General features: G+C 39.7%; 1 protein-coding gene and 1 long non-coding RNA gene across 2 annotated transcripts in view; one reads left to right on the top strand and one right to left on the bottom strand.

Annotated features, from left to right (window-relative positions):
• Positions 1-23,518, bottom strand: part of USP43 (ubiquitin specific peptidase 43) — a 118,714-nt gene that overhangs the window by 17,253 nt on the left and 77,943 nt on the right. The window contains exons 7-8 of the mRNA XM_014055420.2: positions 16,826-16,988; positions 7,416-7,527 (exon numbers count right to left, since the gene is read on the bottom strand). Of these exons, the coding sequence (XP_013910895.2) occupies positions 7,416-7,527; positions 16,826-16,988 (275 nt within the window). The remainder of the gene's footprint in view (positions 1-7,415; positions 7,528-16,825; positions 16,989-23,518) is intronic.
• Positions 1-23,518, top strand: part of LOC148048117 (uncharacterized) — a 45,694-nt gene that overhangs the window by 16,315 nt on the left and 5,861 nt on the right. The window lies entirely within an intron of this gene.

Below are 23,518 nucleotides of genomic sequence, written 5' to 3'. Positions count from 1 at the left end.
ATAAGTCAGGAGGCTAAGCAATCCTCAATAAGAGCTGGAGATCCTCTATTGGGGTATTAGCAAGAACAATATCATCTTGAAACAGAGTGTGTGTATGTCTGTGTTTGTGTAATGTATGTACATTAAGGCAAATTCCTCAAACTAAAGGAATAATATTGAAGTCCTTGTCCAGAATATTTTCCCCAACTCCAGCTATGTTGGATTGGGAATTCTAGGAATCTAGTACCCGGGCTATGCTATGCTATGCTATGTTATGCTATTCTTCAATCTTGGCTGTCTGACTGGTTCAATTGCACATGCTCTATTTTCTCTTCTTGACCCTAAAAGGATGGAAGCTGTCAGGCAAGGCATGTAAATTTTACCCCTGTCCACTAGAAATTCAGCATGTCACCCAATATTTAATTCTGCTTAAGAGATTTAATGAAACATCATTGACACATTGCTCTCCTCACCATAAGGATAAAAATCTTAGGCTTACTTTTTTTAGGAGGCTCTATTCCCCCATTTTTATTTCACAGTTATAGATTGTCCCTACTTTCAGGCATTCCTAAAAGACCCCCTTAAGGGATTTCTTTCCACATCCCAGATGGAGCATCAGAGAAGTCTAGGCAAACTCACTTGCTACTTGCTTTCTCTGGGCTCCTCTACATTTATGCCAAGGCCTCATTGTAGCAGGCATACCAATTGGCCTCCAAATGACCAGCTGGTATTGCTAGCTAGGCTTCTAAATATCCCTGGATAGCAATGAAAGCAGCAGAGGGCCACAGAGTTAATTAAATACTTCCATATTTTAATTAAACCAATTTAATGAAATGCATGCTTTAGAATCACACATCCAGAAAAAAATGTGCTAAGTTACAAAGGGGCTTGTTAAACATCTTACGTAGATGGTGGAAATACAAGCATAAGGCATGAGGGAGTGATAGAGCTGTTAAAATGCAGGGAGTATCCAATACTCTTCCTACCAGAAGAAGGTTACCTCAGTGATTGAATCAGTTCTACAAGGCAGAACTCTAAGAGAACACATAAACTTAACAAATGCTGTGGAGGAACAGACTAGGGATCTCTCTAACCCAACTTCCTGCTTATAATAGTGGCCAGAGAGATGCTTCTTGCAAGACCCAAAGAGGGACTTGACTAGAGTATTTCACTTTCATTATCTTTTACAGCAACCAGATTTAATTACATGCAGATTCTAAACGCTAAGTTTTTATAAATTTATTACAATTATAGCCCTTGATATTTACCAATGATTTATCTGGATCCCTTTAAATCATCCTTCTATGGCTATTTATAATATACATAATTGTATATTATAAAAGCACATTCAGCTAATTAAATTTGTACAGGGGACAAATACTTCCTTTCTCTGTTCTCAATCTACCCCCAGGCATTTGCTGGTCAACTCAGAAAGAAATTAACACATACCTTGTTATAGTTACTACGAGATTAAGGTATGTTGAGAACACAACCATCTGCCTTTAATGTCAGACAACCAATTAACTTAATCTGGTTTCAAAAGGAGGTTTTAAGATTCCAAAATGCTATGGGGGAGGGTTTCCCCATGACAATCTTTTATAGTAGATTGCACTGTGAGGGTAAGATGTCCAAGCTCCTTTGTAAGTTCTTTGGTTATGTTGGGGTCCCTAGTAAATGATACAATTGGACAAAGAGGTATGTTGGGCTTGAATATTTTTGGGTGACAGTAGAAGCCTGGAAAGATGTGTCTACTGGTTTTTTTCATCCACCACTGTTCTTCTTTTCTGATTTGATCTTTCTTAGAGGATTAAGGATTCTCTTGATCAGACCAATTAAACCATTTTCACCTCATTTGCTACCATTGATTCATCCCAAAGGGATGTTCCTGCCTACTCTTCCCCCTACCCTCCATGTCCAGTTTGAACATTGTTCTGCTATCTTCTCTTTAGGAAGCTTTAGCTGTCATAGGGCATGTCAATTTTTTCAACTTTCAATTTCCAAATTAGAGGTGCTCAAAAGTTGTGACATGCCTTGGGGATTGTAAAGATATTTTGGTTACTTTAATATAATTTAGATGTACTTGGTAAGTAACTGTATAACTATTGTAACTTTTTAGCATTTTGTTTGTTCTATTCCAAAACAGGAAAGCTTCTCCCTTTGGGTCACAAATCTGCACTCCTTCTATCTATAGTGGCATTTGCCATGTACTTTAGATTCCCTTTTGCTCCGCCTGCCTAGTATCAGTCAGTGCCTTGTAAATCTTTGGCATTCCATTTTCTGTCTAGTAACCTACAATTGGCTTCCAAATTCACATCACAATATGTCTGTGTCATGCTGTTAACATCTAATTTTATAACTGCTTTCTTTGCAACACTACTGACCAGACTACTTAGATGACGCATGGCAAGAATCAGAGGAGATTGAGGCAAGGTGTATGGTACTCAGAACAGAGCAAAAATTAAGACTGAAGAAATCACAGAAGATAAGAAAGACTGCAAGCAGCCGCTTAGCCAGAGCCAGGGAGTGATCAAGATTCTAGGTGATAAGACACCTGAATGGAGCAGGAGCTCAAGGAGTGTCTTCTTCCCGCCAAGAGGCTGAGCAATAAGTATTGTAATTAAGGCTTTAAAAGGCTTAATGAATGGGGGAGCAACCTTCCAGGTTTGCCAAGGATTCTATATAAAATGCCCTGGTAATTTCATAGCATCAATGAAAGCTATCATATTAGTGTGGGTTCTCATGACTAAATATATATATTCAGTTCAAGAAAAGGGGGCTGCATTTTTACCAGGTGGGTTGTTTTTCAGGCTTGGAATAGGAACAAAGCCCTTTTCAGGTACTGAAGTCTAACTCCAGAAAGCCCCAATTCATCACACCCACCACCAAAGCACTGTCTCAATTTTCATTTGATTGACAGTAACCAGTAACCACACTTTCTAGAGTTAATAAGGACAAACAGATTGATTAGATAAGAGAACTGGCAGCATCAAAGGGATAAGAAAATCAGACAGCCAGAAAGATGTAGTGGTTAAGAGTGAGGAGAGCCAAATTCTAGTGCACTTTCAGCCAAAAAAGCTCACCTGGTATCAGCCTCATAAGATAGACCAGACCAGAAAATCAACTCCACAGGAAAATTAGAATCATACTTTATTGACTTAAACTATAATAACAAATCTTGCAAGAGTGATTGTGATTTTCCTCCCCTCCCTTCCTGGACTCACCCAGTGAATCCAGGAAGAGTCCTTCTGAGTCTCTTCTTACTATTGTCTTTGTTCACAGGACTTAGGGAATTCTCCTGTTCTTTTTTGTTCTTTTTTGTTTACACACAGTTTCTCAATATTTGCATCAAATTCCCTGGCTCTCTATCCTGCTAATCATGGACCATTTCTTTCCTCTCAGCTCAAGAACTAGTGTAGTACAATAGTGAGGGTATCATTTGAAAATTATTTAAGTGTGGCTCAGAAGTTTCTTCTTTATGTAGAGAAAGTAATGGAGATAACCATGAATATGTACTGATTTAGACGTAGGGCTAGGAGCTGGGAGACCCAGGTTCAAGTTCACAAAAGATCACTGGGTGACTTGGAGGCTTTCACTCTCTAGTAGCCCAACTTACTACATAGAATTGTTGTGGGGAAAAACAGGTGGACAAAGCAGTATATACATTGCCTTGAGCTCCTGTAGAAAAAAAAGTGGGCTATAAATCTAATAAATAAGAATTAAAGCAAATACTGTTCCTGGTGGTTTCAACGAAGTTCTGCAATTGAATAGTTCATTTAGAGATGGAAATAGAAAGCCAACTTCTTTAGGTTTCACAGGCCTATGGCGAGGAAGAGTTATGGCACTCAAAAGCCTCTTTTGATCAAGGTGGGCCTGCTAAGGGTCTTAGCATTTCATCTCTAGAAGCTATGGGGCAGCTCCCCTGTGGAGAAAGTGTGCTGCCAGCTCTCCACTTTCCATGAATCTTTTACATATTAGCTGATGCAGAACAGTTGTTCCTTCAAGCCACATACAGAATAGCAAATAAAAATATATCGGAAGCTGTCATTTAATCCATCTCATTCCGTGTGGCTTACAAAACAGTTTTCTGGAGTCTGAGTAGGAATCTTTTCCATTTTCTTCCACCCTACTCCCCCGCTAAGATGCAGAAAAAGAATCCTGTGTGGTATTCGGACTGAGCAGAAAAATGATTGGCTGAAAGATATCCAATGATATTCCATGGCTAAAAGTAATCTGGATCTCTTTGGTTCTTTTTTAACCACTTCACCAACATGTTGTTCCTACAACTATCTTTGTATGTTAATGTTCCTTCAAATCTTATGAAGTATCCCAAATGCACCATCCATGGCACATAGCAGTCTTTTCCAAATTATCTATTCTTGGCAGAGTAGAGAATAACTCTTCCATGCAAGAAGAAGCTCACCATGCCCCAACCCAATCTTCTCCCCACCACAGACCCTGTAGATTTGAAGCAGTACACTGAGTTCTGTGCACACCAGACTTATCATATGCAGCAATACTCAGTGATTATTATTTTAAGCACAGCTTTTGAGTCTATCTAAGTAAGAATCTCTGGAGGAGAAATGAATGGAGTCACTTCATTTTTACTGGCAGTAAGACTGAGCAAATGAAGAAAAAAAATAATGAAACAAATTGTATGGCATACTAATGTGCTAATGGCATGTTTTAATACCACCCTGTGGAATCAAGTGGTCCTATGCTCTGATTGACTTAAGAAGGGGCATTGTTTTCTTCCAAACAGTTAATGATGGGCAACTGGTCATTGAAGTTGATGGGTCAACTGGAAATGCTGCAAAGTGGATACATTCATAGAGTTTTTCTTAACTTCCAAAATACGTTGATGAAAGAACAAAAGCCATAACACACTGTTCATTTTTTTATTTATAAAGCAATCCTGAAATTACTGAACTTTCAAAAGTCTTAATAAGAAAATGATGTTCCAGAAATCCCTTCTATGCCTATAATGCATCTCCTTACTCTGAAGTATATCACATCAGGGGGTTAACTTTGGAGCCTTTATGCAGAACTGAGCTTTATATGCAAAATATATAAAGGAATCCAGTTGACTTTGAGCCTACAGTAGGAAAAACAATTGTCATTCATATCTGAATAAACCCATGACAACCCATGACTTTTTAGATATCTACAAAGAAATTAGAGGACAACAGGTGATCTCTTTGTAGCAATGAATTCTTAAATTTATTACTGCATCTCTAAACTTACCACAAAAATTATGGATGCTGAGATTTCCTGGGCCCAGAAGAGCTTCTGAGAACAAAAATCACAGTATTCTATTTTGTGCATCAGCAATATATGATGCAGTGTCTGGTGGCTTCATTGGAAGCACAGTGATATTTTGCATCTGCTATGCCAACTTGAGGCCAATATTATAAGTATAATTAACATGAACGTCACTCCTACAGATTTTGCCATAATTAACATGAATGTAGCTCCTACAGATTTTGTCACCACCCAGAGGGCTTTGGAGGTCAACATGGTAAAAAAAAGTTTATTATTGCTCTTATTACATTTTATAATATCATATACCGGTAGTTTATCCACAGAAATATAAATAAAACAAAAGCATAATATAATGCACCTGCTTTCAGGCAAAGTGCAAAACCCACAGATTACAAAACACATGCGTGCGCGCGCACACACACACACACACACACACATCTCCAGTTATCCATAAACGACTCCCTGGTAAGTTCTTTCAAAACTATCTGGAAACAAGGTAAGTGAATACACTCAGTCCTAAGCATCTTCAGGATCAGTTTAATCCCTAGTGCTTGTACCTCACTGACTGACTGCCTTTGAAATGAACAGTTGCCATTCAGAAGAATGAAAAAAACAGCACTGAACTCAGCAATACACTTTAACTACTCATGGCTTTGACTACCATATTGGAAGAGAAGCTTTGCGAGAACATGAATAGAGTCCCTGTCTAAAATTTACAGGTCGTCCTCAATTAGTGAACAATTGGTCTGACAACTCTAAGCATTGCAGAAAATCACATGATCATGGCAGTCTTATGACCTTATTTCCCCTTTGGTCATTAAGTGAATTCTCACAGTCATTAAGCAAAACATTATGTGACTGCAATGTACAATTTTACTTCCTCTTTCTCTGTTATCTTGGCTTATTGTAAGCCATTTGTGAAATGCCCGACTTGCGATCATGTAACCACAGGATGATATGACAGTTGTAAATGCTGTTTTTTTTAAAAAAAACATTATACCTACAAAGGATCAGTAAACAAGGCAGTCAGTAAGCAAGGGATACCTGTACTAAAAGCAGCCATATGGATACATACAGGTTGCAAAGCATCACTTTCAACTGAAAATGAAGTGTTACATATCCCCATAACTTACTCACAGGCGTCTCTGCAATATCTATTTCCTTATCTATAAGGCTACTTCATTTGCACATTATAAAGGAATCATCTCCTATCAAACATTCAGCCTGAACGTAGAAAGGAAAGAAAAGCTAAAGTTATAGACCCTCTGAGAATATTTGTTCCACTAAGTACATGGGACTAATACATGAAACTCCTTCATTATTCCTGAATTTTTTATTTCCAAAAGTTTCAAATGGCAGAGCGGAGCAGATTAATAGACTCAAAAGAAGCACTTCCTCCACTGAGAGGCTAAAGAGCAATAATCACGTATAAGAAATAGAACCAGCAAGCATCTAAAAGTGACTACCCTGAATCTGGATTTGATTATCAATCTTCATTTTGCACAGGAAATTAATTTTAGGTCCCTTGCGACAAATGATTATGATTTAACCAGCTGTAATTTAATTAAAACTTTATCTACTTAAAAAAACTCTGGAAGGCTAGAGACTTGCAGGAAACATATAACATTTTAAATGACTCATTTGTCCCTAAGTGAATTCAGGAAGCGATCACAAGTTTCTAAGTTAAAAAAGTAAGAAAAACAGTTCCACTCTGCCCAGCTCTCCCCTCCCCTCCCCTCCCTTTCCTTTCCTCTATTGCTTCTTCTGTATCAGACTGCAGTTCATAAAACTCATTAAGTGGGTCTCATATCCTGAAATCTAAGAAAACACCACAAACACTAGTGCAACATTGGCATGATAATTACTCTTTTCATCGTCCTTTCGAAGAATGAACATAGGCCATTCCTTAGGACAAGGGAGGACAAGGTGAGACCTCTACCTACTTTGGAGGTTTTAAGAGTGTTTACAACAAAAATCGATGGTATGGATTCAAATCATTTTGAGGAAATAAGCCTCTGTAAACTGTAAAACTGAAAATAGGTTTTGCTCTGGCTTAAGCACTTATAATGGGATGAAGAGCTGTCGCCTGCTTATGAACTCAAGACATAGTTTTGGGTGCTCTTCTCTTAGTAAATTGTTATAATAACAATTTGACTAAGATATCAGGACAGACCTACCTGCACTTGGGCCTCTCTTCTCATCAGATAGCGCATTTTGCCCATGATACATTGCTGCAGCTGTTCCCATGACATGGCTCTATCTTCTCTCATCAGTAGCGGAGGGCCAAACCTGGGGGGGAAACATGCATGATAAGGGGCTACATTTGTTCGAGAGACATCTGCAAGAAAGTGAAGCTTTAATTATAGGCAGTCCTTGACTTACAACCACAACCGGAACCAGAATTTCTGTTGCTAAGCAAGGTGTTAATTGAGCTGTGCCTGATTTTATGACCCTTTTTGCCACCGTTGTTAAGTGAATCACTGCAGTTGTTCACCAGTGAATCCATTGCTAAGTCAACCAGCTTCCCCAATTCACTTTGCTTGCCAGAAGCTGGTTGGGGAGGTTGCAAAAGGTGACCCTGGAACACCGTATCTGTCATACATACATGCTGGATGCCAAGCATTCAAATTTTGATCATGTCACCATGGGGATGCTGCAATGGGCATAAGAGTGAGGACTGGTGATAAGCCACTTTTTTCAATCTCACTGTACCTTTGAATGGTGGCTAAACAAATTGTTGTAAGTCAAGAACCTGAACTTTCATTCACCTATGAAGACAAACCATGCTAAATGATACTCATCCACTGAAAACAGTATCAAGACACAGCAAGTGCTGAAATTGGTACATTCATACAAAAGACATTAAACTTACAAGCAAAACAAGGGCTTCCCTCCCCCTCTTACAGAGAACGATATAATTAAACTACTCATATGCCAGCTTGAAAACTGAAATTTTGTTTTTATGTAACCCTGAACATACTGATGATTAAAACATTTGTTTTTCAAAACATGAAGTTCAAAGTACATTCTAAAATAATTAAGCTATTATTAGGCCACCCACAAAGCTAAAAAAAAATCTGGTGCAGAGAAAAAGGCAAGAGAAACACCTAAAAAAATAAGGAGGAGGATATTTTTGCATAACCATAATAAGATGCAATAATTGGAAAGTGCATCCTGAGCTATCTTCCTGACAATGCAAATCCCACAAGATATCATTTCTTCAAATCTGCAGTTACAAATAAAGTAACTTCCACTATGCTTTCAGATTACATATTATCTTTACTCGTAAAACTGAAAGGATTCTTAACAAATCTGTGCCTCTTTCATCTGTTCCTTTTTGGGTGGGGTAAGGTAATAATTCATACCTTTTGTTGAATGCTATGTTTTAAATAGTTTTTTTCCCAGGTAATTTTTATTAAAGATTATAGTTACAATTGTAAAAACTAACAAACTAATGCAAAATTAGAAAGAAAAAGTAAAAGTGCAGAGTAGAAAAAGATATGAAGAACAGAAAGAAAGAAAAAGAAAAGTAAATATATAGCAAAGGAAAATAAACACAGTACATAAAGAAATGTACCTTCATCACACATATAAACAGTTTTAATAACTTTTCATCTCTTCCTAAATTACGATAAGGACAATCCCTTCTTCCTATATCCTATCTCTTATTTTCAACAGTCTCAAGCATTATTCAGACATGAAACTAGCACTAATTTCTACCCAGCCATTTAAAAATGTATCCCACATATCTATGTATAATCTACATGCTGTAATTAGTAATTAATTGGTAATTTAGTAAATTTATATGCTGCCCAATCCTGTAGGACTCTGGGTGGCTTACAAATACAAGAGTAAAATAAAATAAAATATAGGGAAAAACAAAAACAGATTTAAAAAACAACACACCATGCACTCAAACCTAGATGGGGGCTGGACCTCATTCAAGGGTCAACAGCCCCAGGCCTGCCGAAACAGCCAGGTTTTAGTGGCTTTTCGGAAGGCCGAGAGGGTGGGAAGGGTCCGGATCTTAGCGGGCAAATCGTTCCACAGGGCCGGAGCAGCTACAGAGAAGGCCCTCCCATGAGGGGTCGCCAGCCGGCATTGTCCAGTCGACGGCACCCGTAGGAGGTCCAGCCTGTAAGATCTTATCGGCCGTTGGGAGGTATGTGGCAGGAGGCGGTCTCACAGATAACCAGGTCCTAGGCCATGTAGGGCTTTAAACGTAATAACCAGCACCTTGAAGCGCGTCCGGAGACCGATAGGAAGCCAGTGCAGCTCGCGGAGGATAGGTATAATGTGGGTGTATCTAGGTACACTCGATATTGCTCGCGCAGCTGCATTCTGGACCAACTGTAGTCTCCGAACACTCTTCAGGGGCAGCCCCATGTAGAGCGCATTGCAGTAGTCAAGACTTGAGGTGACGAGTGCATGAGTGACCATTCAAAGTGCCTCCCGGTCCAGGTAGGGCCGTAACTGGTGCACCAGGCAAACCTGGGCAAAAGCCCCCCTGGTTACAGCCAACAGATGGTGTTCTAATGTCAGCTGCGAATCCAGAAGGACACCCAAGTTGCGGACCCTCTCTGAGGGGTTTAAAATTTCACCCCCCAGGCTAAGAGATGGAATATCAGGACTATCCTTGGGGAGCAACATCAATAGCCACTCGGTCTTGTCTGGATTGAGTGCCAGCTTGTTTACTCCCATCCAGACCCTAACAGCCTTCAGGCACTGGCACATCACTTCCACCGCTTCGCTGAGTTGGCACGGGGCGTACAGATACAACTGGGTATCGTCCACATATTGGTGGTATTTAATCCCGTGCCGGTGAATGATCTCCCCCAGTGGCTTCATGTAGATGTTAAATAGGAGGGGGGACAGGACTGAGCCCTGCGGCACCCTGTATTTAAGGGGCCTAGGGGTCGACCTCTGTCCTCCAACCAACACCGACTGCAACCTGTCTGAGAGGTAAGAGGAGAACCACCGTAAAACGGTGCCTCCCACTCCCATCTCCCCCAGTCGTCGCAGAAGGATACCACAGTCGATGGTATCGAAGGCTGCTGAGAGGTCAAGAAGCACCAGGATAGAGGAATGTCCTCTATCCATGGCCCACCAGAGATCATCGGTCAGCGCGACGAAAGCAGTTTCGGTGGAGTAACCAGGCCTGAAACCAGACTGAAAGGGATCTAGATAATCTGCTTCATCCAAGGTACATCGGAGTTGAAAGGCCACCACCTTCTCGACAACCTTACCTACAAAGGGGAGGTTGGAGACTGGACGGTAGTTTTTAAGGATAGCTGGATCCAGAGAAGGTTTCTTAAGGAGGGGTCTTACCAACGCATCCTTTAAAGGCTGAGGGAAAGATCCTTCCTGTAGAGAGGTGTTAACAATCCTCTGGAACCAGCCTCGTGTTACCTCCCTGCTGGCCAAAACCAGCCAGGAGGGGCACGGGTTCAGTAAACAGGTGGAGGCACTCACTGCTCCCATGGCCTTGTCCACTTCCTCAGGAGTGACAAGCTGGAACTCGCTCCAAGAACAAGACCCACCCTCGGCATCTCGGCTGGTACTGTCCAAGTGGAGGCCAGGTCCGTCCAAATCTGAGCGACTTTGTCCGACAGAAACTGAACAAATTCCTCAGCTCTTCCCTGTAAGGGTTCCCCCGCATCTCTCCCTTTCAGGAGGGAGCGGGTTATCCTAAACAGGGCAGCCAGGCGAGATTCTGCAGATGCAATAAGAGCGGAAAAATGAGCACATTTTGCTGCCCGTATCGCCACTAAGTAAGTCCTAATATAGGCTCTTAGCTGTGTTCGGTCGGATTTGGAGCATCACTCTAGGCGTCTCTTCTGGCACTTCATCTCCCGGAGTTTCTCGGTAAACCAAGGAGCCCTCCTGAATCCACTGCTGCGGAGAGGCCGCAAAGGCGCAATCCGGTCAAGAGCCCCAGCCGCCACTGTATTCCAAGCAGCAACTAAGGACTCTGTCAGATTGTGGGCAAGGGAGTCAGGTATCTCTCCAAGCTCCGTCTGAAATCCCAATGGGTCCATCAGACGCCTGGGGTGGAACCATTTAATCGGCTCCACCTCCCTGCAGTGTGGGAGTGGTTTCTGAAAATCCAGCCTCAGTAGGAAGTGATCTGACCATGACAAGGGCGAGATCTCTATGCCCTTCAGTTCCAGATCACGTCTCCACTGCCCCGAGAGAAACATGAGGTCGAGTGTGCGTCCCGCTGTAATAATTTTAATGAATTTTGGTTTCATTACCTACATTAATTCTGTATTAATCATCCTTCTATTGCTTTGGCGAGATCTCAACAGATCTTAATAAATGGGGTTTTTGTGTGTGTGCATTTTGTTAGCAACACAAATTATTTCTTTTTTTAAAAAAGCGTAAGAGTTTGGGGAACTAAGTAAACAAATACAGTTAAGGGTGTCATTATAAAACCAAGCAATACTATAACTAAGGGCTACCATGATCGGCCTGCAAAAATCCAGTGACAACTCATCAGGAGCTTTGCTGTAAAACTTTTCTAGATCTCTGTATTGCAACCTAGTGGTAATTTGGTTTTCTGCTCTAAATATCTTATTATTTGGAGACTTAACTCTCTGAAAATATGTTTTGAATGGATTACCTTCATATTTTGATGTTTCCCAAGAAATTTAAAGCTATGGAGAACATTTCAATTCTGAAGTATACAAATGGGTACAACTAGGGGCAACATGAATACATCAGATAATATTTTGATGTATCTCTTTTGATTTAAATATAGTACCTGGAAATCTTACATTTAGTTAGCATCTGATCTGAAATTTCTTTTAATGTTTTTAAATTGATATGATATAAAAACTCTAGGGAAAAAGAAAAATAGGCAGCAGGGAAGGAGTTTCAAAAATTTAGCCTAGGGGTGGGATTGCTTACAGACTGAGAACATTGCCCAAATAGAAAACTAAACCATATTTTTATTTCAAAATCAAGAAGATAATTGTTTTTAGAGAAAGCCAGGCTTAGCTAGCCCATCTGTGGTAAACATTTGGAGCAGGGAAGATTTGCATTGTCAGAGTGGGGTGGTTTTTTTTTTTGGCATAAAGAAAATCATATGGACTTGCATCAATTTCTCTTGATTCTATAATTAAAAGCAAATGTAACTCAATTCCATGTTCCAATTTCAAGCCTAGAAAATAGTAGGTAGCTTAGTGCTGTTTTTACATGCCTAATCTATTTTGCTGTTTTTGTTTTGTTTTGAAAGCATTTCATCTCCTTTTAGAGAAAAATAAACATGTTTTACTTTGGGATTTGGGACCCTACAATTCCACCTTTAGATTTAGATTTGCTTGATTCCTGCCTTTGAAAAGGCTTCAGGTACTATTGGAAGCTGGGCCTTAAAGACTGTGGTGCTAACAGCCTAATTCTTGCAATTCTCTGCCCCTGACAGTGAAACTGACAGACTGAAACTCTTCAAGTTCCCTCCCTTTGCTTGTGCAACTCACAATATTCCACAGGAATTAAAAGACAATTAGGAACAATTTAAAGAAGGCAGGTAAATGGTCTTCCTTTACAAACAGAATACTCCCTTTTTAAAGACCTAAACTCATGCTTTTGCAATGTAGAACAAATGTCGAGAAAACTTTAATTACACAAGGGCATAAACATCTAATTGATAAATTTAAAAAAACACCCAACAATAGATAGAAATCTTAAGACACATCTGCTTTCTTCCTGTGACAGTAGCCAAATTTTATTTTTTTGGTACTGGCTGCTATCACTATAAAACTATGAATTTTCTTTCTATTCTACATCCTGGGCTGCACTATCCCTTTGACTAAAAGAAAAAAAGTAGAACAGAAAGGACCAAATGTTTAAAAAGGTCTTCTTGCCCATGAAAAAGAATGGGGAAGAGGGGCTGAGCTTTCCTGCATAATATGGAAATTTTGCTAGACAAATTTATCAGCCATAAAGCTCAGCATTTCACAAGCTGTTTCCAGCCGATGATAGTTTATTAGCCACTGCAAGTATGCAGAGACTTACTTAATGACATTTGGGATGTGCACAGTGAATTCATTATCCGCCTACAGTGCTTTGGCATTCAATTTCCCTCCCATGAGCAACTCATAACCATGCTACTGAGGGTGGTTCCTCATTTTCAGCAAGAGGAAAAAAGTGTTTTTGAAAGGAAGTGGGGGGAGGAAACCACACATAATCCAAATGGGCAAAACATAGTCCAGACCATAGAGCTGGCTCGGGATTCCTACTCCAGGCCAGCTGCATAGCAGGGATTTGGCAGAAATAACACCACTACTGTTCTAACTCAATTGCCTCAAGCTGAGTCTATTAACTTAATGTTACACTTGCTTTATCAGACCTTAACATTAACATTACAAAATCCAGGTGTTGTGCCAAATAACACAAAGGAAACTGTGCTTAACAAGCCCAGCTGCTGCTTATCTGGCTGCTAATCAGCAACCCTGCAGATCGGGGATCCTGAGGGAAACAAGTAAGCTACCTTTCAGCATGAAGGCCTTTCCCTCTGCTGCAGAATCTTCTTCCAGTATTGTTAGTGCACTTCTATCAGCTTTGGGGACAATAAGGGTTTTTATCCTGCAGAATAACCACCACATCGGTGAGGGGAATGGGACAACTCACCATGGCCAACTCGCCACGTGACAACTTGTCACGATTAAGCCACCACAGGACAACTCATTGTGGACCAATTTAACAATTTAACTTAATTATTTAAAATGAACTTAAAAAAACATTTTAATTTTTGCTATTCACAGTTCATTCTGTCCCTTCGTTTGCGTCCTTTCTTTAATGATTCGATGCCATTGTTTCTTTGATATTTGTGTAACTGTGGTCCCGCAGTGAGTTGTCCTGTGGTGAGTTGGGCACGGTGAGTTGTCATTGACCCCCAGTGAGAGGGATCAAAAGAGGTTTTTTCACAAAAACTACAAATGATCGCATAAGAAGTAGCAGCCATTGATTTAATGGCTTCAAGTCACTGTCAAATCATAACAAAAACATTTAAGATTTTATCCAGGAAAATGTGTCCATGACCTGGCTTTTCAGATCTTCCAGCAATGTCATCCTTTCTGTTTTTCTTTCCTTCCATCTTTCCCAGCAATATAGAGTAATGGAAAAAACAGGATCTTTACAAAATATGTCCAAAATACAATAATATGGCACTTGCCATTTGTGTCTCTCTTGAATGAGAACTCTGTTATACAAATTTGCTTTCTTGGTTATCCGTAGTATACTCAGGGATCTTTTCCAATACTGAAGTTCAAAAGTGTCAATATTCTTTCTATCCTACCTCTTCAAAGTTCAACTTTTGCTTTCATAGAATTTCACAGGAAGACCGTTGCTGGCACAATTCTGATTTTTGTAGGTATAAAGACATTACAGTATCTGACATACTTCTTCAAGACCTTCACTGTTACTCTGCCAAGTGCTAATCTGTGTGCTTCTTGACTGCTGATTCCATTACTGTTGGTATTGATTGTACAAGCCAGAGCTATCACTCCACTATCTTAATTATCAATTCTAAGGTAGGTGGCCATGCCTGTTGTCATTAGTTTGTGCACTGTGTTTCTTTTCTCATTTCTTTTGTACTGATATATAGACTGACATCTTCCCAATCTTTGTCATTGTGTCACTCTCCTGACTTGCTAATACAGTTTAGAGATAATTCTTATTAATTTTCCTGAGTAACATTAACATACTTCAGGTGCCTAAAAGAATATGAAATGCAGAAAAAAAAGCAAGCAAGCCTGTTATTTACATATGCTAAAAAAAGAGACTTCTGTGCAGATGGCTCAACTTACTAGAAGACTGATACTACCATGCAATGTAAAGGAAAAAAATCCAATTATTAGCTGCAAGGGTGACACCTCTGCAGCCCAAGAGGTTTTGAGTTATTTCAGATTGCACAATAATAAAATACAAAAATTACAAGAAAGCCACGTGGATAAATAATATAGTTATCAAAAATACAGTTGCAGACAACGGGACCCTTAGGTCAGATGGCATTCCACTTGCTAGTGAGGATTATCTGAGGATGTTTCAAAGTTCTAATTTATTTTTAATTTAAAGGCGGTACTTGAACACCATGGCGTTGATGAACAAGTAATATCAGTTAGGCTTTGTAGACAACTGCTTAATATAATGGTTATGCAAGTTTATGCCTCAACCAGTGATACCAAAGAAGAGGAGGTTGATATGTCTTATGATCAAATTCAGCGTGTAAGAGAACATGCAAATAACAGAGTGGAATGTCAAAGTTTAAAACAGTAAGGAGGAAACTGTAGTTGATTGTATGGCCTAGGAAACAGGAATGAAGCATGAGAACAATGTAGCAGTTTTTGCCAGTTCAATTATTATTTTTTCATCCTAATACGTTCGTCAAACAACCAAAACAAACCTATATATACGGACCTCACCAAATGGAGTACATAGGTCAAATTGCCCGTATTATTGGTACAATGAAGTGGGATAGCTCATTTATAATGGTAAAGTTGTGACCAGGAACTGACTGTAGAACAGATCTAGAATTACTGGTGTGCAAATTCTAAACAAAACTAAAGTGGAAGAACAAGACAGCCAGGTTCCACAACATACTCTGGATCATATGCCCTCCATTTTCAATATCAGGAATCACTCAAGTCCCATACTCATTGATAGGGAACCAGAGGAATAGTGGAATGGAATCAAAGGATTTGTTAAGGATAAGTGTGAAAAGAGACTGCCAAATTCCAAGAAACAGAAGAAAGCAAGTTGAATGTCAGAATAAATTGTAGAAATTGCCAAGAAGGGAAGCCAAAGCCAAGAAAGACAAGTCTCAGAAAGAAATGTCAAGAAATTCAGAGAGCTGTTTGAAGAGACAAGAAGCAGCATTGCAACAAAAAAAACATGCAAAGGCACTGAAGATGAAAACAAGAAAAACCATCCAAAAGATTTCTAAACTCAGAAGGAGGCCCAACCTCACACAGCTATGCTATAAAGGATGCCAGTAGACAATAGATATTCAAGAAAAACAAAAAAGCTAGAATGAATATACTAAAATTCTGAACAGTAGAAGTGTCAACTTCCAAGATACCTTTGGAAATATTTTCTATTTACAAAAAATTCTAGTTCCTTAAAAATAAAGTTAAATCAGAATTCTAGTCATAACCATGTTAGAAGACTATAGGAATTGGTGGAAAAATCTGCAGAAATATCTCAAGGAGAATCTAAATAGTTTATAAGAACAATAAATGGGTATTTTAGTTAAGCTGCAGTACCTGACCAACTTTATCTAGTACCTCCAAGGAACCGTAGGGTAGGCTAGAGAAGTTAAACACTAACATGAAAGACATCAATTACAACCCATTTCCATTTTGCTGGCTTGAAAAATCTATGGGCACATCCATAAAACAATAAAGACTCAAGCTTAGCTGTAAGATGTCATCTTATTAATAAATGACTGGGAGGAATATAGCACAGCTTTTTACCTAGGACCTGCAAGTCCATTTGATTCTTTTCCCTGATTGCAAGAAAATAGGTCAAGTGCCTGTTTTTGAAAGATCCTGCTGCAGAAAGAGCCCCCCTGTCTACAAGGGCTTACCTCACAGCCTGTTGCCCTGTTCCGGCTAAATTACAGACAAGGAGCAGGATTTTGCCACCTCCACCATGGTGCAGGAACTCTGATGACATGGCCCCATTATGAACCAAACGCTGCCCCTCTGGCTCAGCAGAATTGGGAGAAGATGGGAGACTCTGTGGGCAACCTAAAAAAAAAAAGGAAAACATGTACAAATGCTTCAATCTGGCTTAAGTGCAATGAAACTTTCAAAGAGACATAGGTCATCAGCACAAAAAGCGCCTGCATTGAATAGATCAGTTTATTAATGGGGATAAATCAGATAATGAGATCCTTCTCACAATGTTAAAAGTTACTGTTTGTCACCTCTGGATCACTTTCTTTTCACAGAAAATGCTATTTCCATTTTTCTGATGGAATAGGGAAGAAAGTGGAAATATGACCTGACTATAGACCAGCCAATTAGTTTGTAAACAAGTTTGGAATCTGAATATACTTTTCCCAATCCATCATTACTGTGAAGATCACTTTAATTCTGAATAAGAGGGTCAGTCTTAGAAGTCCAATTATATTCAGAGGTTTAAAGTTTAGCATAATCTCTTTATTCTCAATTAATGATTTGGCATACTGTGGTCTCACCTTGTCAGCACTATCTGTTTTGAGACTTGATAAAGCTCTGGCTGAACTGAGGCAGAGGATTTAGGATGTAAACATCCAAAATGACAGAGCTAACATTTCCCCTTTTTTAACCCAACTGCTGCTCCTTTCTGGACTATCCCTAGATATATTTGTATATGCTCTACATGGGAACTTATTTATGTTGGCACAAATTGGGGCACCACCTATTAAAGAAACAGTTGGAAGATATACAACTCTCCATTGGAAAGTGGAACTTGCTTTGTTCAGGAGAATCTATCACACATGTGCTGTACTAACGTCTGTTTATACAACTTAATACTTCCAATTGTTAATAACTCTGCTTGCCATTGGGATCAGGAACCTTTCTGTTGATGTGATGGAATCTAGCAATGAGTTACAAGAGAGAGGAGCAAAGAGACATATCAGTCTTGAATTGTTGCTATGCAGAAAGAGATAGAGAAAAGATTCTCCCTAATTTTTCACAGCATTTATCGAACAGTCATGCAGAGTATATTTTAGTATGGCAAGATTCTGGCTATTACAAGCAATATTTAAAAAGTACTTTGAGCTATTACTCATGTTATTCTTGGTTTCCTATGGCTGATAGTTGCATCCATCCATTATATGATGTCTCAGCAGCTTTTGATATCAACTGTGGTATCCTTCTCGATCACCCCAAATCACTAAGGGTAGGTAGCACAGTGTTGTGCTTGTTCATCTCCTTTCTCCAGGATCAATTCCAGTCAGTGGTGATTGGGGAAGAGAGATCCTGCCCTCAGCCCCTACTTTGTGAGATGCCACATGGGTTTGTACTTTCTTCTTTTCTATTGAGCATCTACATATCAGTGGATGAGCTCATCCATTGCCATGGGTGAGGTATCCTCAGATATACTATTATCAATTATACATTGATAATGCTCCTTTGATGCTGTCTCTTATCCTGGTGTTTGGAGGCTATGAGGATCTGGGTGGAAATCAACAGGCTTCAGAAGAACACTAGCAAAATGGAGTGGCTTTGGGTTTTAAGTCCCATCTTTGGTACTGGATGTGGTCACAGTACCCCAAGCAGACATTGTGTATAATCTGAGGATCCCCCTGGACTCATAACTCCTGCTCAAAAAGCATGTGGCAGTTTTGGCTAGGAGGGCCTTTGCACAACTCTGTCTGGCACACCTGTTGCACCCATTCCTAGATGAGGTGAAGTCACTCATAGTCACTCACGCCCTGGTCATCTCCTGCTTAAACTATTGCAGTACACTGTACATGGGGCCAGATACCCTTGAACAGTGCCTGGAATCTTCAACTTCAGTATATGGAAGCATCTACTACATACTTTGGTGTAAAATGCAATGTTATGAGCAGCTATGTGAGTTTCTGGTAGTACACATATGACATCTCTGCTTCATGAACTGCATTGGTTTCTGGATCCTGGTACTGGTGTTGATCTTTAAAGTCCTCCATTAACATAGGACTTATTTGAGAGACCACCTTATCTCAATTTCATCTACCTGTACTATCAGATCCAGCAGCAAAGACATATTATGGATTTAGTGGGCTCTAAACAGTGGGCTATTTCTGCTGTGGTGCGTGCACTGTGGAATCTTCTCCCCTCTATGGTGAGGTTGACTTCATCACTTCTAAAGTTTCTGGGGGTCCCTCAACCCCTGGTTATATCAGCAGGCTTGAGGACCCCAGGGGATGGGTAAACTGGTGAGATGGTTCTGCTATTTTTGTCTATTATTGTTTCTTTTGGCTTTCTTTTTCTCAAATACATTTAATATATTTATTAACTGTTTTTAGCTCTGTTGTTTGTGAGACAGTGGCTATATAAGTTGGTTTAATAAAATAAAATATTAAAACAACACATTTTTTTTAACCAACAATACATACATTTTCCTCTTCAAGTTTTTTTTAAATCTTCTAGTCTATGTTATACTTTTAGGTTTTCCTGGTATTATCCCATGTAAATGCTAACTAGGTATCATCTTGTTCAGTTTCCAAGCCCAGGAAAGTTGAGTGAAGTAATGTCACATGGCTGCAATTGTGACTATAAAACGTTTATGATGCAGTACATTGATTCTGTCAGTTTCTGCAACATTCCACAGAAAAGTCAAGACCAACCAATCATACATTCATACAAATATTGTATAAATGTCTTTCCCTAAGACAAATATTTGCCTAAATGATCTTAACTGATCTCCTCCAGCAGGGTAACTCTAACAACCAATACACTAGGATTTACTATTCCTGATCCCTAGCCCTAACCTTAGGTTGATCTGTACCTCAATTTCAAGATGGATCATTCCTTCCGCACAGATTTAGGCGGCATAATCCATTAACGAAAGCTGGCAATAGGACTGTCCCAAAGGCAGGATATTTCGTGAAATTCCATCTCCCAGATCTGCTCACATACTGTCACCTCTCATGTTTTTCAATTAAGGCTTTTTGTTTAGTCCAGAGAAACAATAAATCACTGTCAGACTGTGTCTTCAGACCCATTCTTGTCTTGCATCTACAAGCTCATTCTTTTAAAGAAATACAGCCATCTGGACAGATGTTTGCCAGACCCACAGCTCAGCTAAATGCTTTTCAACCTCTTCTCTTCTTCCTGAAGTCACCCTTGTCAGGTCCATCTCTGCAGATTTCTCACCCAAACATACGTCTAAGAATTCAGAGCTATAGAAATTCTCAAATGGGATAATTCCAAATACTGTTTCTAAGCATTAAAGTGTCTTCTGGACTGTGTGAAGCCTTCATGTTTGAATGCTCCTTACAATTCTTACTCATACAGTGAAAAACAATGCAATCATTCTCCCCACATGATTATGTTTATAAATGGAGAATCCTAACATTCCCTCCCCCAGAAGTCTGATGGGATTTGTAATGTCAGAGGCTATTTGGAACACAGAGAGTTCAATCGATTGCATCCCAAACATGTCTGATCAATAAGCAAGACAGAGCAGATAAAAACCAGAGGCTGCCAAGCAGAGTGCATAGCTTCCTGAGACTTCCCACTTTTTTGAGAGGTGGGAATCCAGCAGGTTAGCAGAATGCTTGGTTTAAGGTCCTTTTCCTTACACAGATGGATCTTTCACTGATATGTACGTATCTAGGTGACAAGAGTTTCTTAAGATACAAAAAAAATGAAAAAAAAAGTTTCAGTTACTGCTATGAAAGACTCAGCAAGTCATCTATTTCATAGTATGTAGGTGGGAAAGAGGAACTCTGAGAATATCTGTTGAATAATAATAATAATAATACCTAAAGGGCTACCTCACTATTTGGAAATTCTAAATTTATGGGACTTGAACATTCTGATTCTGATTCTACAAAAAACCACCCTACATGGAACAGCTTATATCCTCCGACGTTACCTTAACAGTTCCTTGGTTAGGACTCAAGCTGTTGAGCTACCAACCAGCCCCAAAGGCTGTGAATCTCACCAAAGATTAACCACCTAATAACAATAATAATAACAACAATAATAACATAACAATACAATAGCAATTATATATATATATGCATACATACATATTGCAATAATGGTGAACATCTATAGCTCAGGATAAGGGTGAAGGTTCGTTCTCTGAGCCTGTGGGTTGGTTTCTGAACGTTTCATTACCAGGTTAGATAACATCTTCAATGGAATTTAGGGGTTGTCAGTGTCAATGTTCTGCTGTTTAGAACATTGTTTCTGCTGTTCTGTGGGTATGTCAAGTGAGGGTCTTATGATGGGTCAGGTGTGGGTCATCAGGGAATCTTGTGATGGGTCTTGTGATAGGGAGGTTACATCAGGTCAGGGTCATTGGGAGGGGAACTGCTGGTGGGGAGGTTGTGTGGGTTGGTTGAAGGTCAGTGTTGTCTCTGGATGGCTGTGCAGTTGATTTGGATTCTGAGGGGTTCATAGGCTGGTTATAAGTCAATGTGTCTATTGATGGAATTGCTTGGGGAGTGCAGGCTTCAACGAACTCACGAGTATGGTGAGTGGTAGCAAGGCCAATGATTTTTGTGTTGCTCCAATTGAATTGGTGCTGTTTAGTGTCGGTGTGAATAGATATTAAAGATCTGAGATAGCAATAGCAGTTAGACTTATATACCGCTTCATAGGGTTTTCAGCCCTCTCTAAGCGGTTTACAGAGTCAGCATATCGCCCCCACAGTCTGGGTCCTCATTTCACCCACCTCGGAAGGATGGAAGGCTGAGTCAACCTTGAGCCGGTGAGATTAGAACCGCTGAACTGCAGATAACAGCCAGCTGAAGTGGCCTGCAGTACTGCACCCTAACCACTGCGCCACCTCGGCTGGCGTTTAACTGCCAGCTGGTGTTCATGAATCCTGGTTTTTAATTGATGTGATGTTTCTCCCACATAGAATGGGTTGCAATGGTTATAGTTGATTTTGTTTCTTTCATCATTCTGTATATTTTCTTTGGTTCTGGATAATTCCTGGCGGAGTGTGGCTGTGGGTTTGTGGGCTAATTGTTATTCCTAGCAGTGGGAGGATTCTGGCTGTCATTTCCTACACCCCTTTTGGGTATTGTAGGGTTAGGTTTTACATGGTGGTTGACTGTGTAGTGTGTCTTGATTTGGGTACTATGTGTCAGAATATGCATTTGAAAGATAACCATTAGAGACATTTGACATAACAATATTGGGCTAAATTTGAGCTAATTTTTTCGTGGGGGAGGAGGCATTTATGATGAGTTGTGAATAGGTGGAAAATGTCATTGTCTGTTCCCACATTCAAGAAACAGTAGATGTCTCGTACTGACCATGGAACAAGCAAAAAGTGAGGATTTTGCTAAAGTCAACCCTATCAAAATATTTCACTTATGCCCCAACATATTCGACTACAATTTAAAGGCATTCATTTATGCTGAAATCACCTTGCCTATTCCACCTCTACTTTCAGGTTTTAGAAATAATCTGTATTGGACTGGTAGAAAGCTGTACTGATTTGTATGCCTAGGTTTCATTCCAAAAGGGAAAGCAGATAGAAAACCTGAAATTTAAATTCTCTTTGCAGCTCTTATATCCCTTATAGGCTCCACCCTAACTACATCTTCCCACCAATTGAGGACTGACAACAAAACCTCACTTTCGCTCCTGGCATTTGCAAACTGAAAAACCAATTTATCTTGATTCAAGTCTGACCCTTTGAAGCACAAATAGCTTGGCTGCCTGCCAAGTTCAGGAAGGCTAAAAATAACCTTTTGTATGAGTCATAGGAACAGATTTCCTTTTTTTTTTGCCACACAGGAATCAATTACAAATACTACTAGTAAGATCCTAGCTTACAACAGTCATATCGAGTATATTCAAAACAGCAGCACCCAAAAAGGTTCTCATAAGCCCCAGTGAAATGGTGGCAGCAGTATTTCAGATCATTGCCATATCATTCAACTTATAGGTAAGGATTTTGTTGTTATTCTGTGCCTCTGAGTTAGTTTTTGGCATCTGATGACTGCCTGGACTAGTCCATGTTGGCTGGGGAATTCTGGGAGTTGAAGTACATGCATCTTAATGTCATCAAGGTTGAGAACACCAAGGGAAAATGCTACTCGTGATAATGTAATTGACATTACTGTGGCTTGCTTAATCAGCTGATTAAATGTGTTCATTTTAGAAATGGAACTTTTATGAAGGTGTCTTATTGCTGACCTGCGTATCAGTTGATAAAGCAGATGAAGAAGGCTGAAAGGATGGAGAATGCTTTTAAAGACAGTCTTCATTCTCTGATATATTTGACTGAATGATGAGTAGGGCAGAGCCCAAGGACAGGACACAAAAACACAAAAAGAATAGAGGATTGTGAAGATGAGGAGCATCTGACAGCAGAAAGTAGCAATCTTGGAGATCTAAAGGATAGGCACCTGGAGTAGCACCCCTGAAGTTATCGATGTTTATGGAGTAAAGATAATGTTATGGAGCTCTATTGAATAATAGGACTATTCTGGGCAATGAGAACTGGGCAAGTAACTATTAATTTTTGATGAAAGAGGAGTAAAATATGAGCCTGAGGCCAAATCATATTGTGGTCTGTATTCACATTGATTACTTCAGTAAGTATACTAGTTGAC

This window comes from Thamnophis sirtalis, unplaced genomic scaffold (assembly GCF_051295495.1).
Source record: "Thamnophis sirtalis isolate CommonGarterSnake01/CBP01778 unplaced genomic scaffold, rThaSir2_p1.2 scaffold_3, whole genome shotgun sequence".
Lineage (NCBI taxonomy): Eukaryota > Metazoa > Chordata > Lepidosauria > Squamata > Natricidae > Thamnophis > Thamnophis sirtalis.
This window is presented reverse-complemented; position numbering and strand designations above follow the sequence as displayed.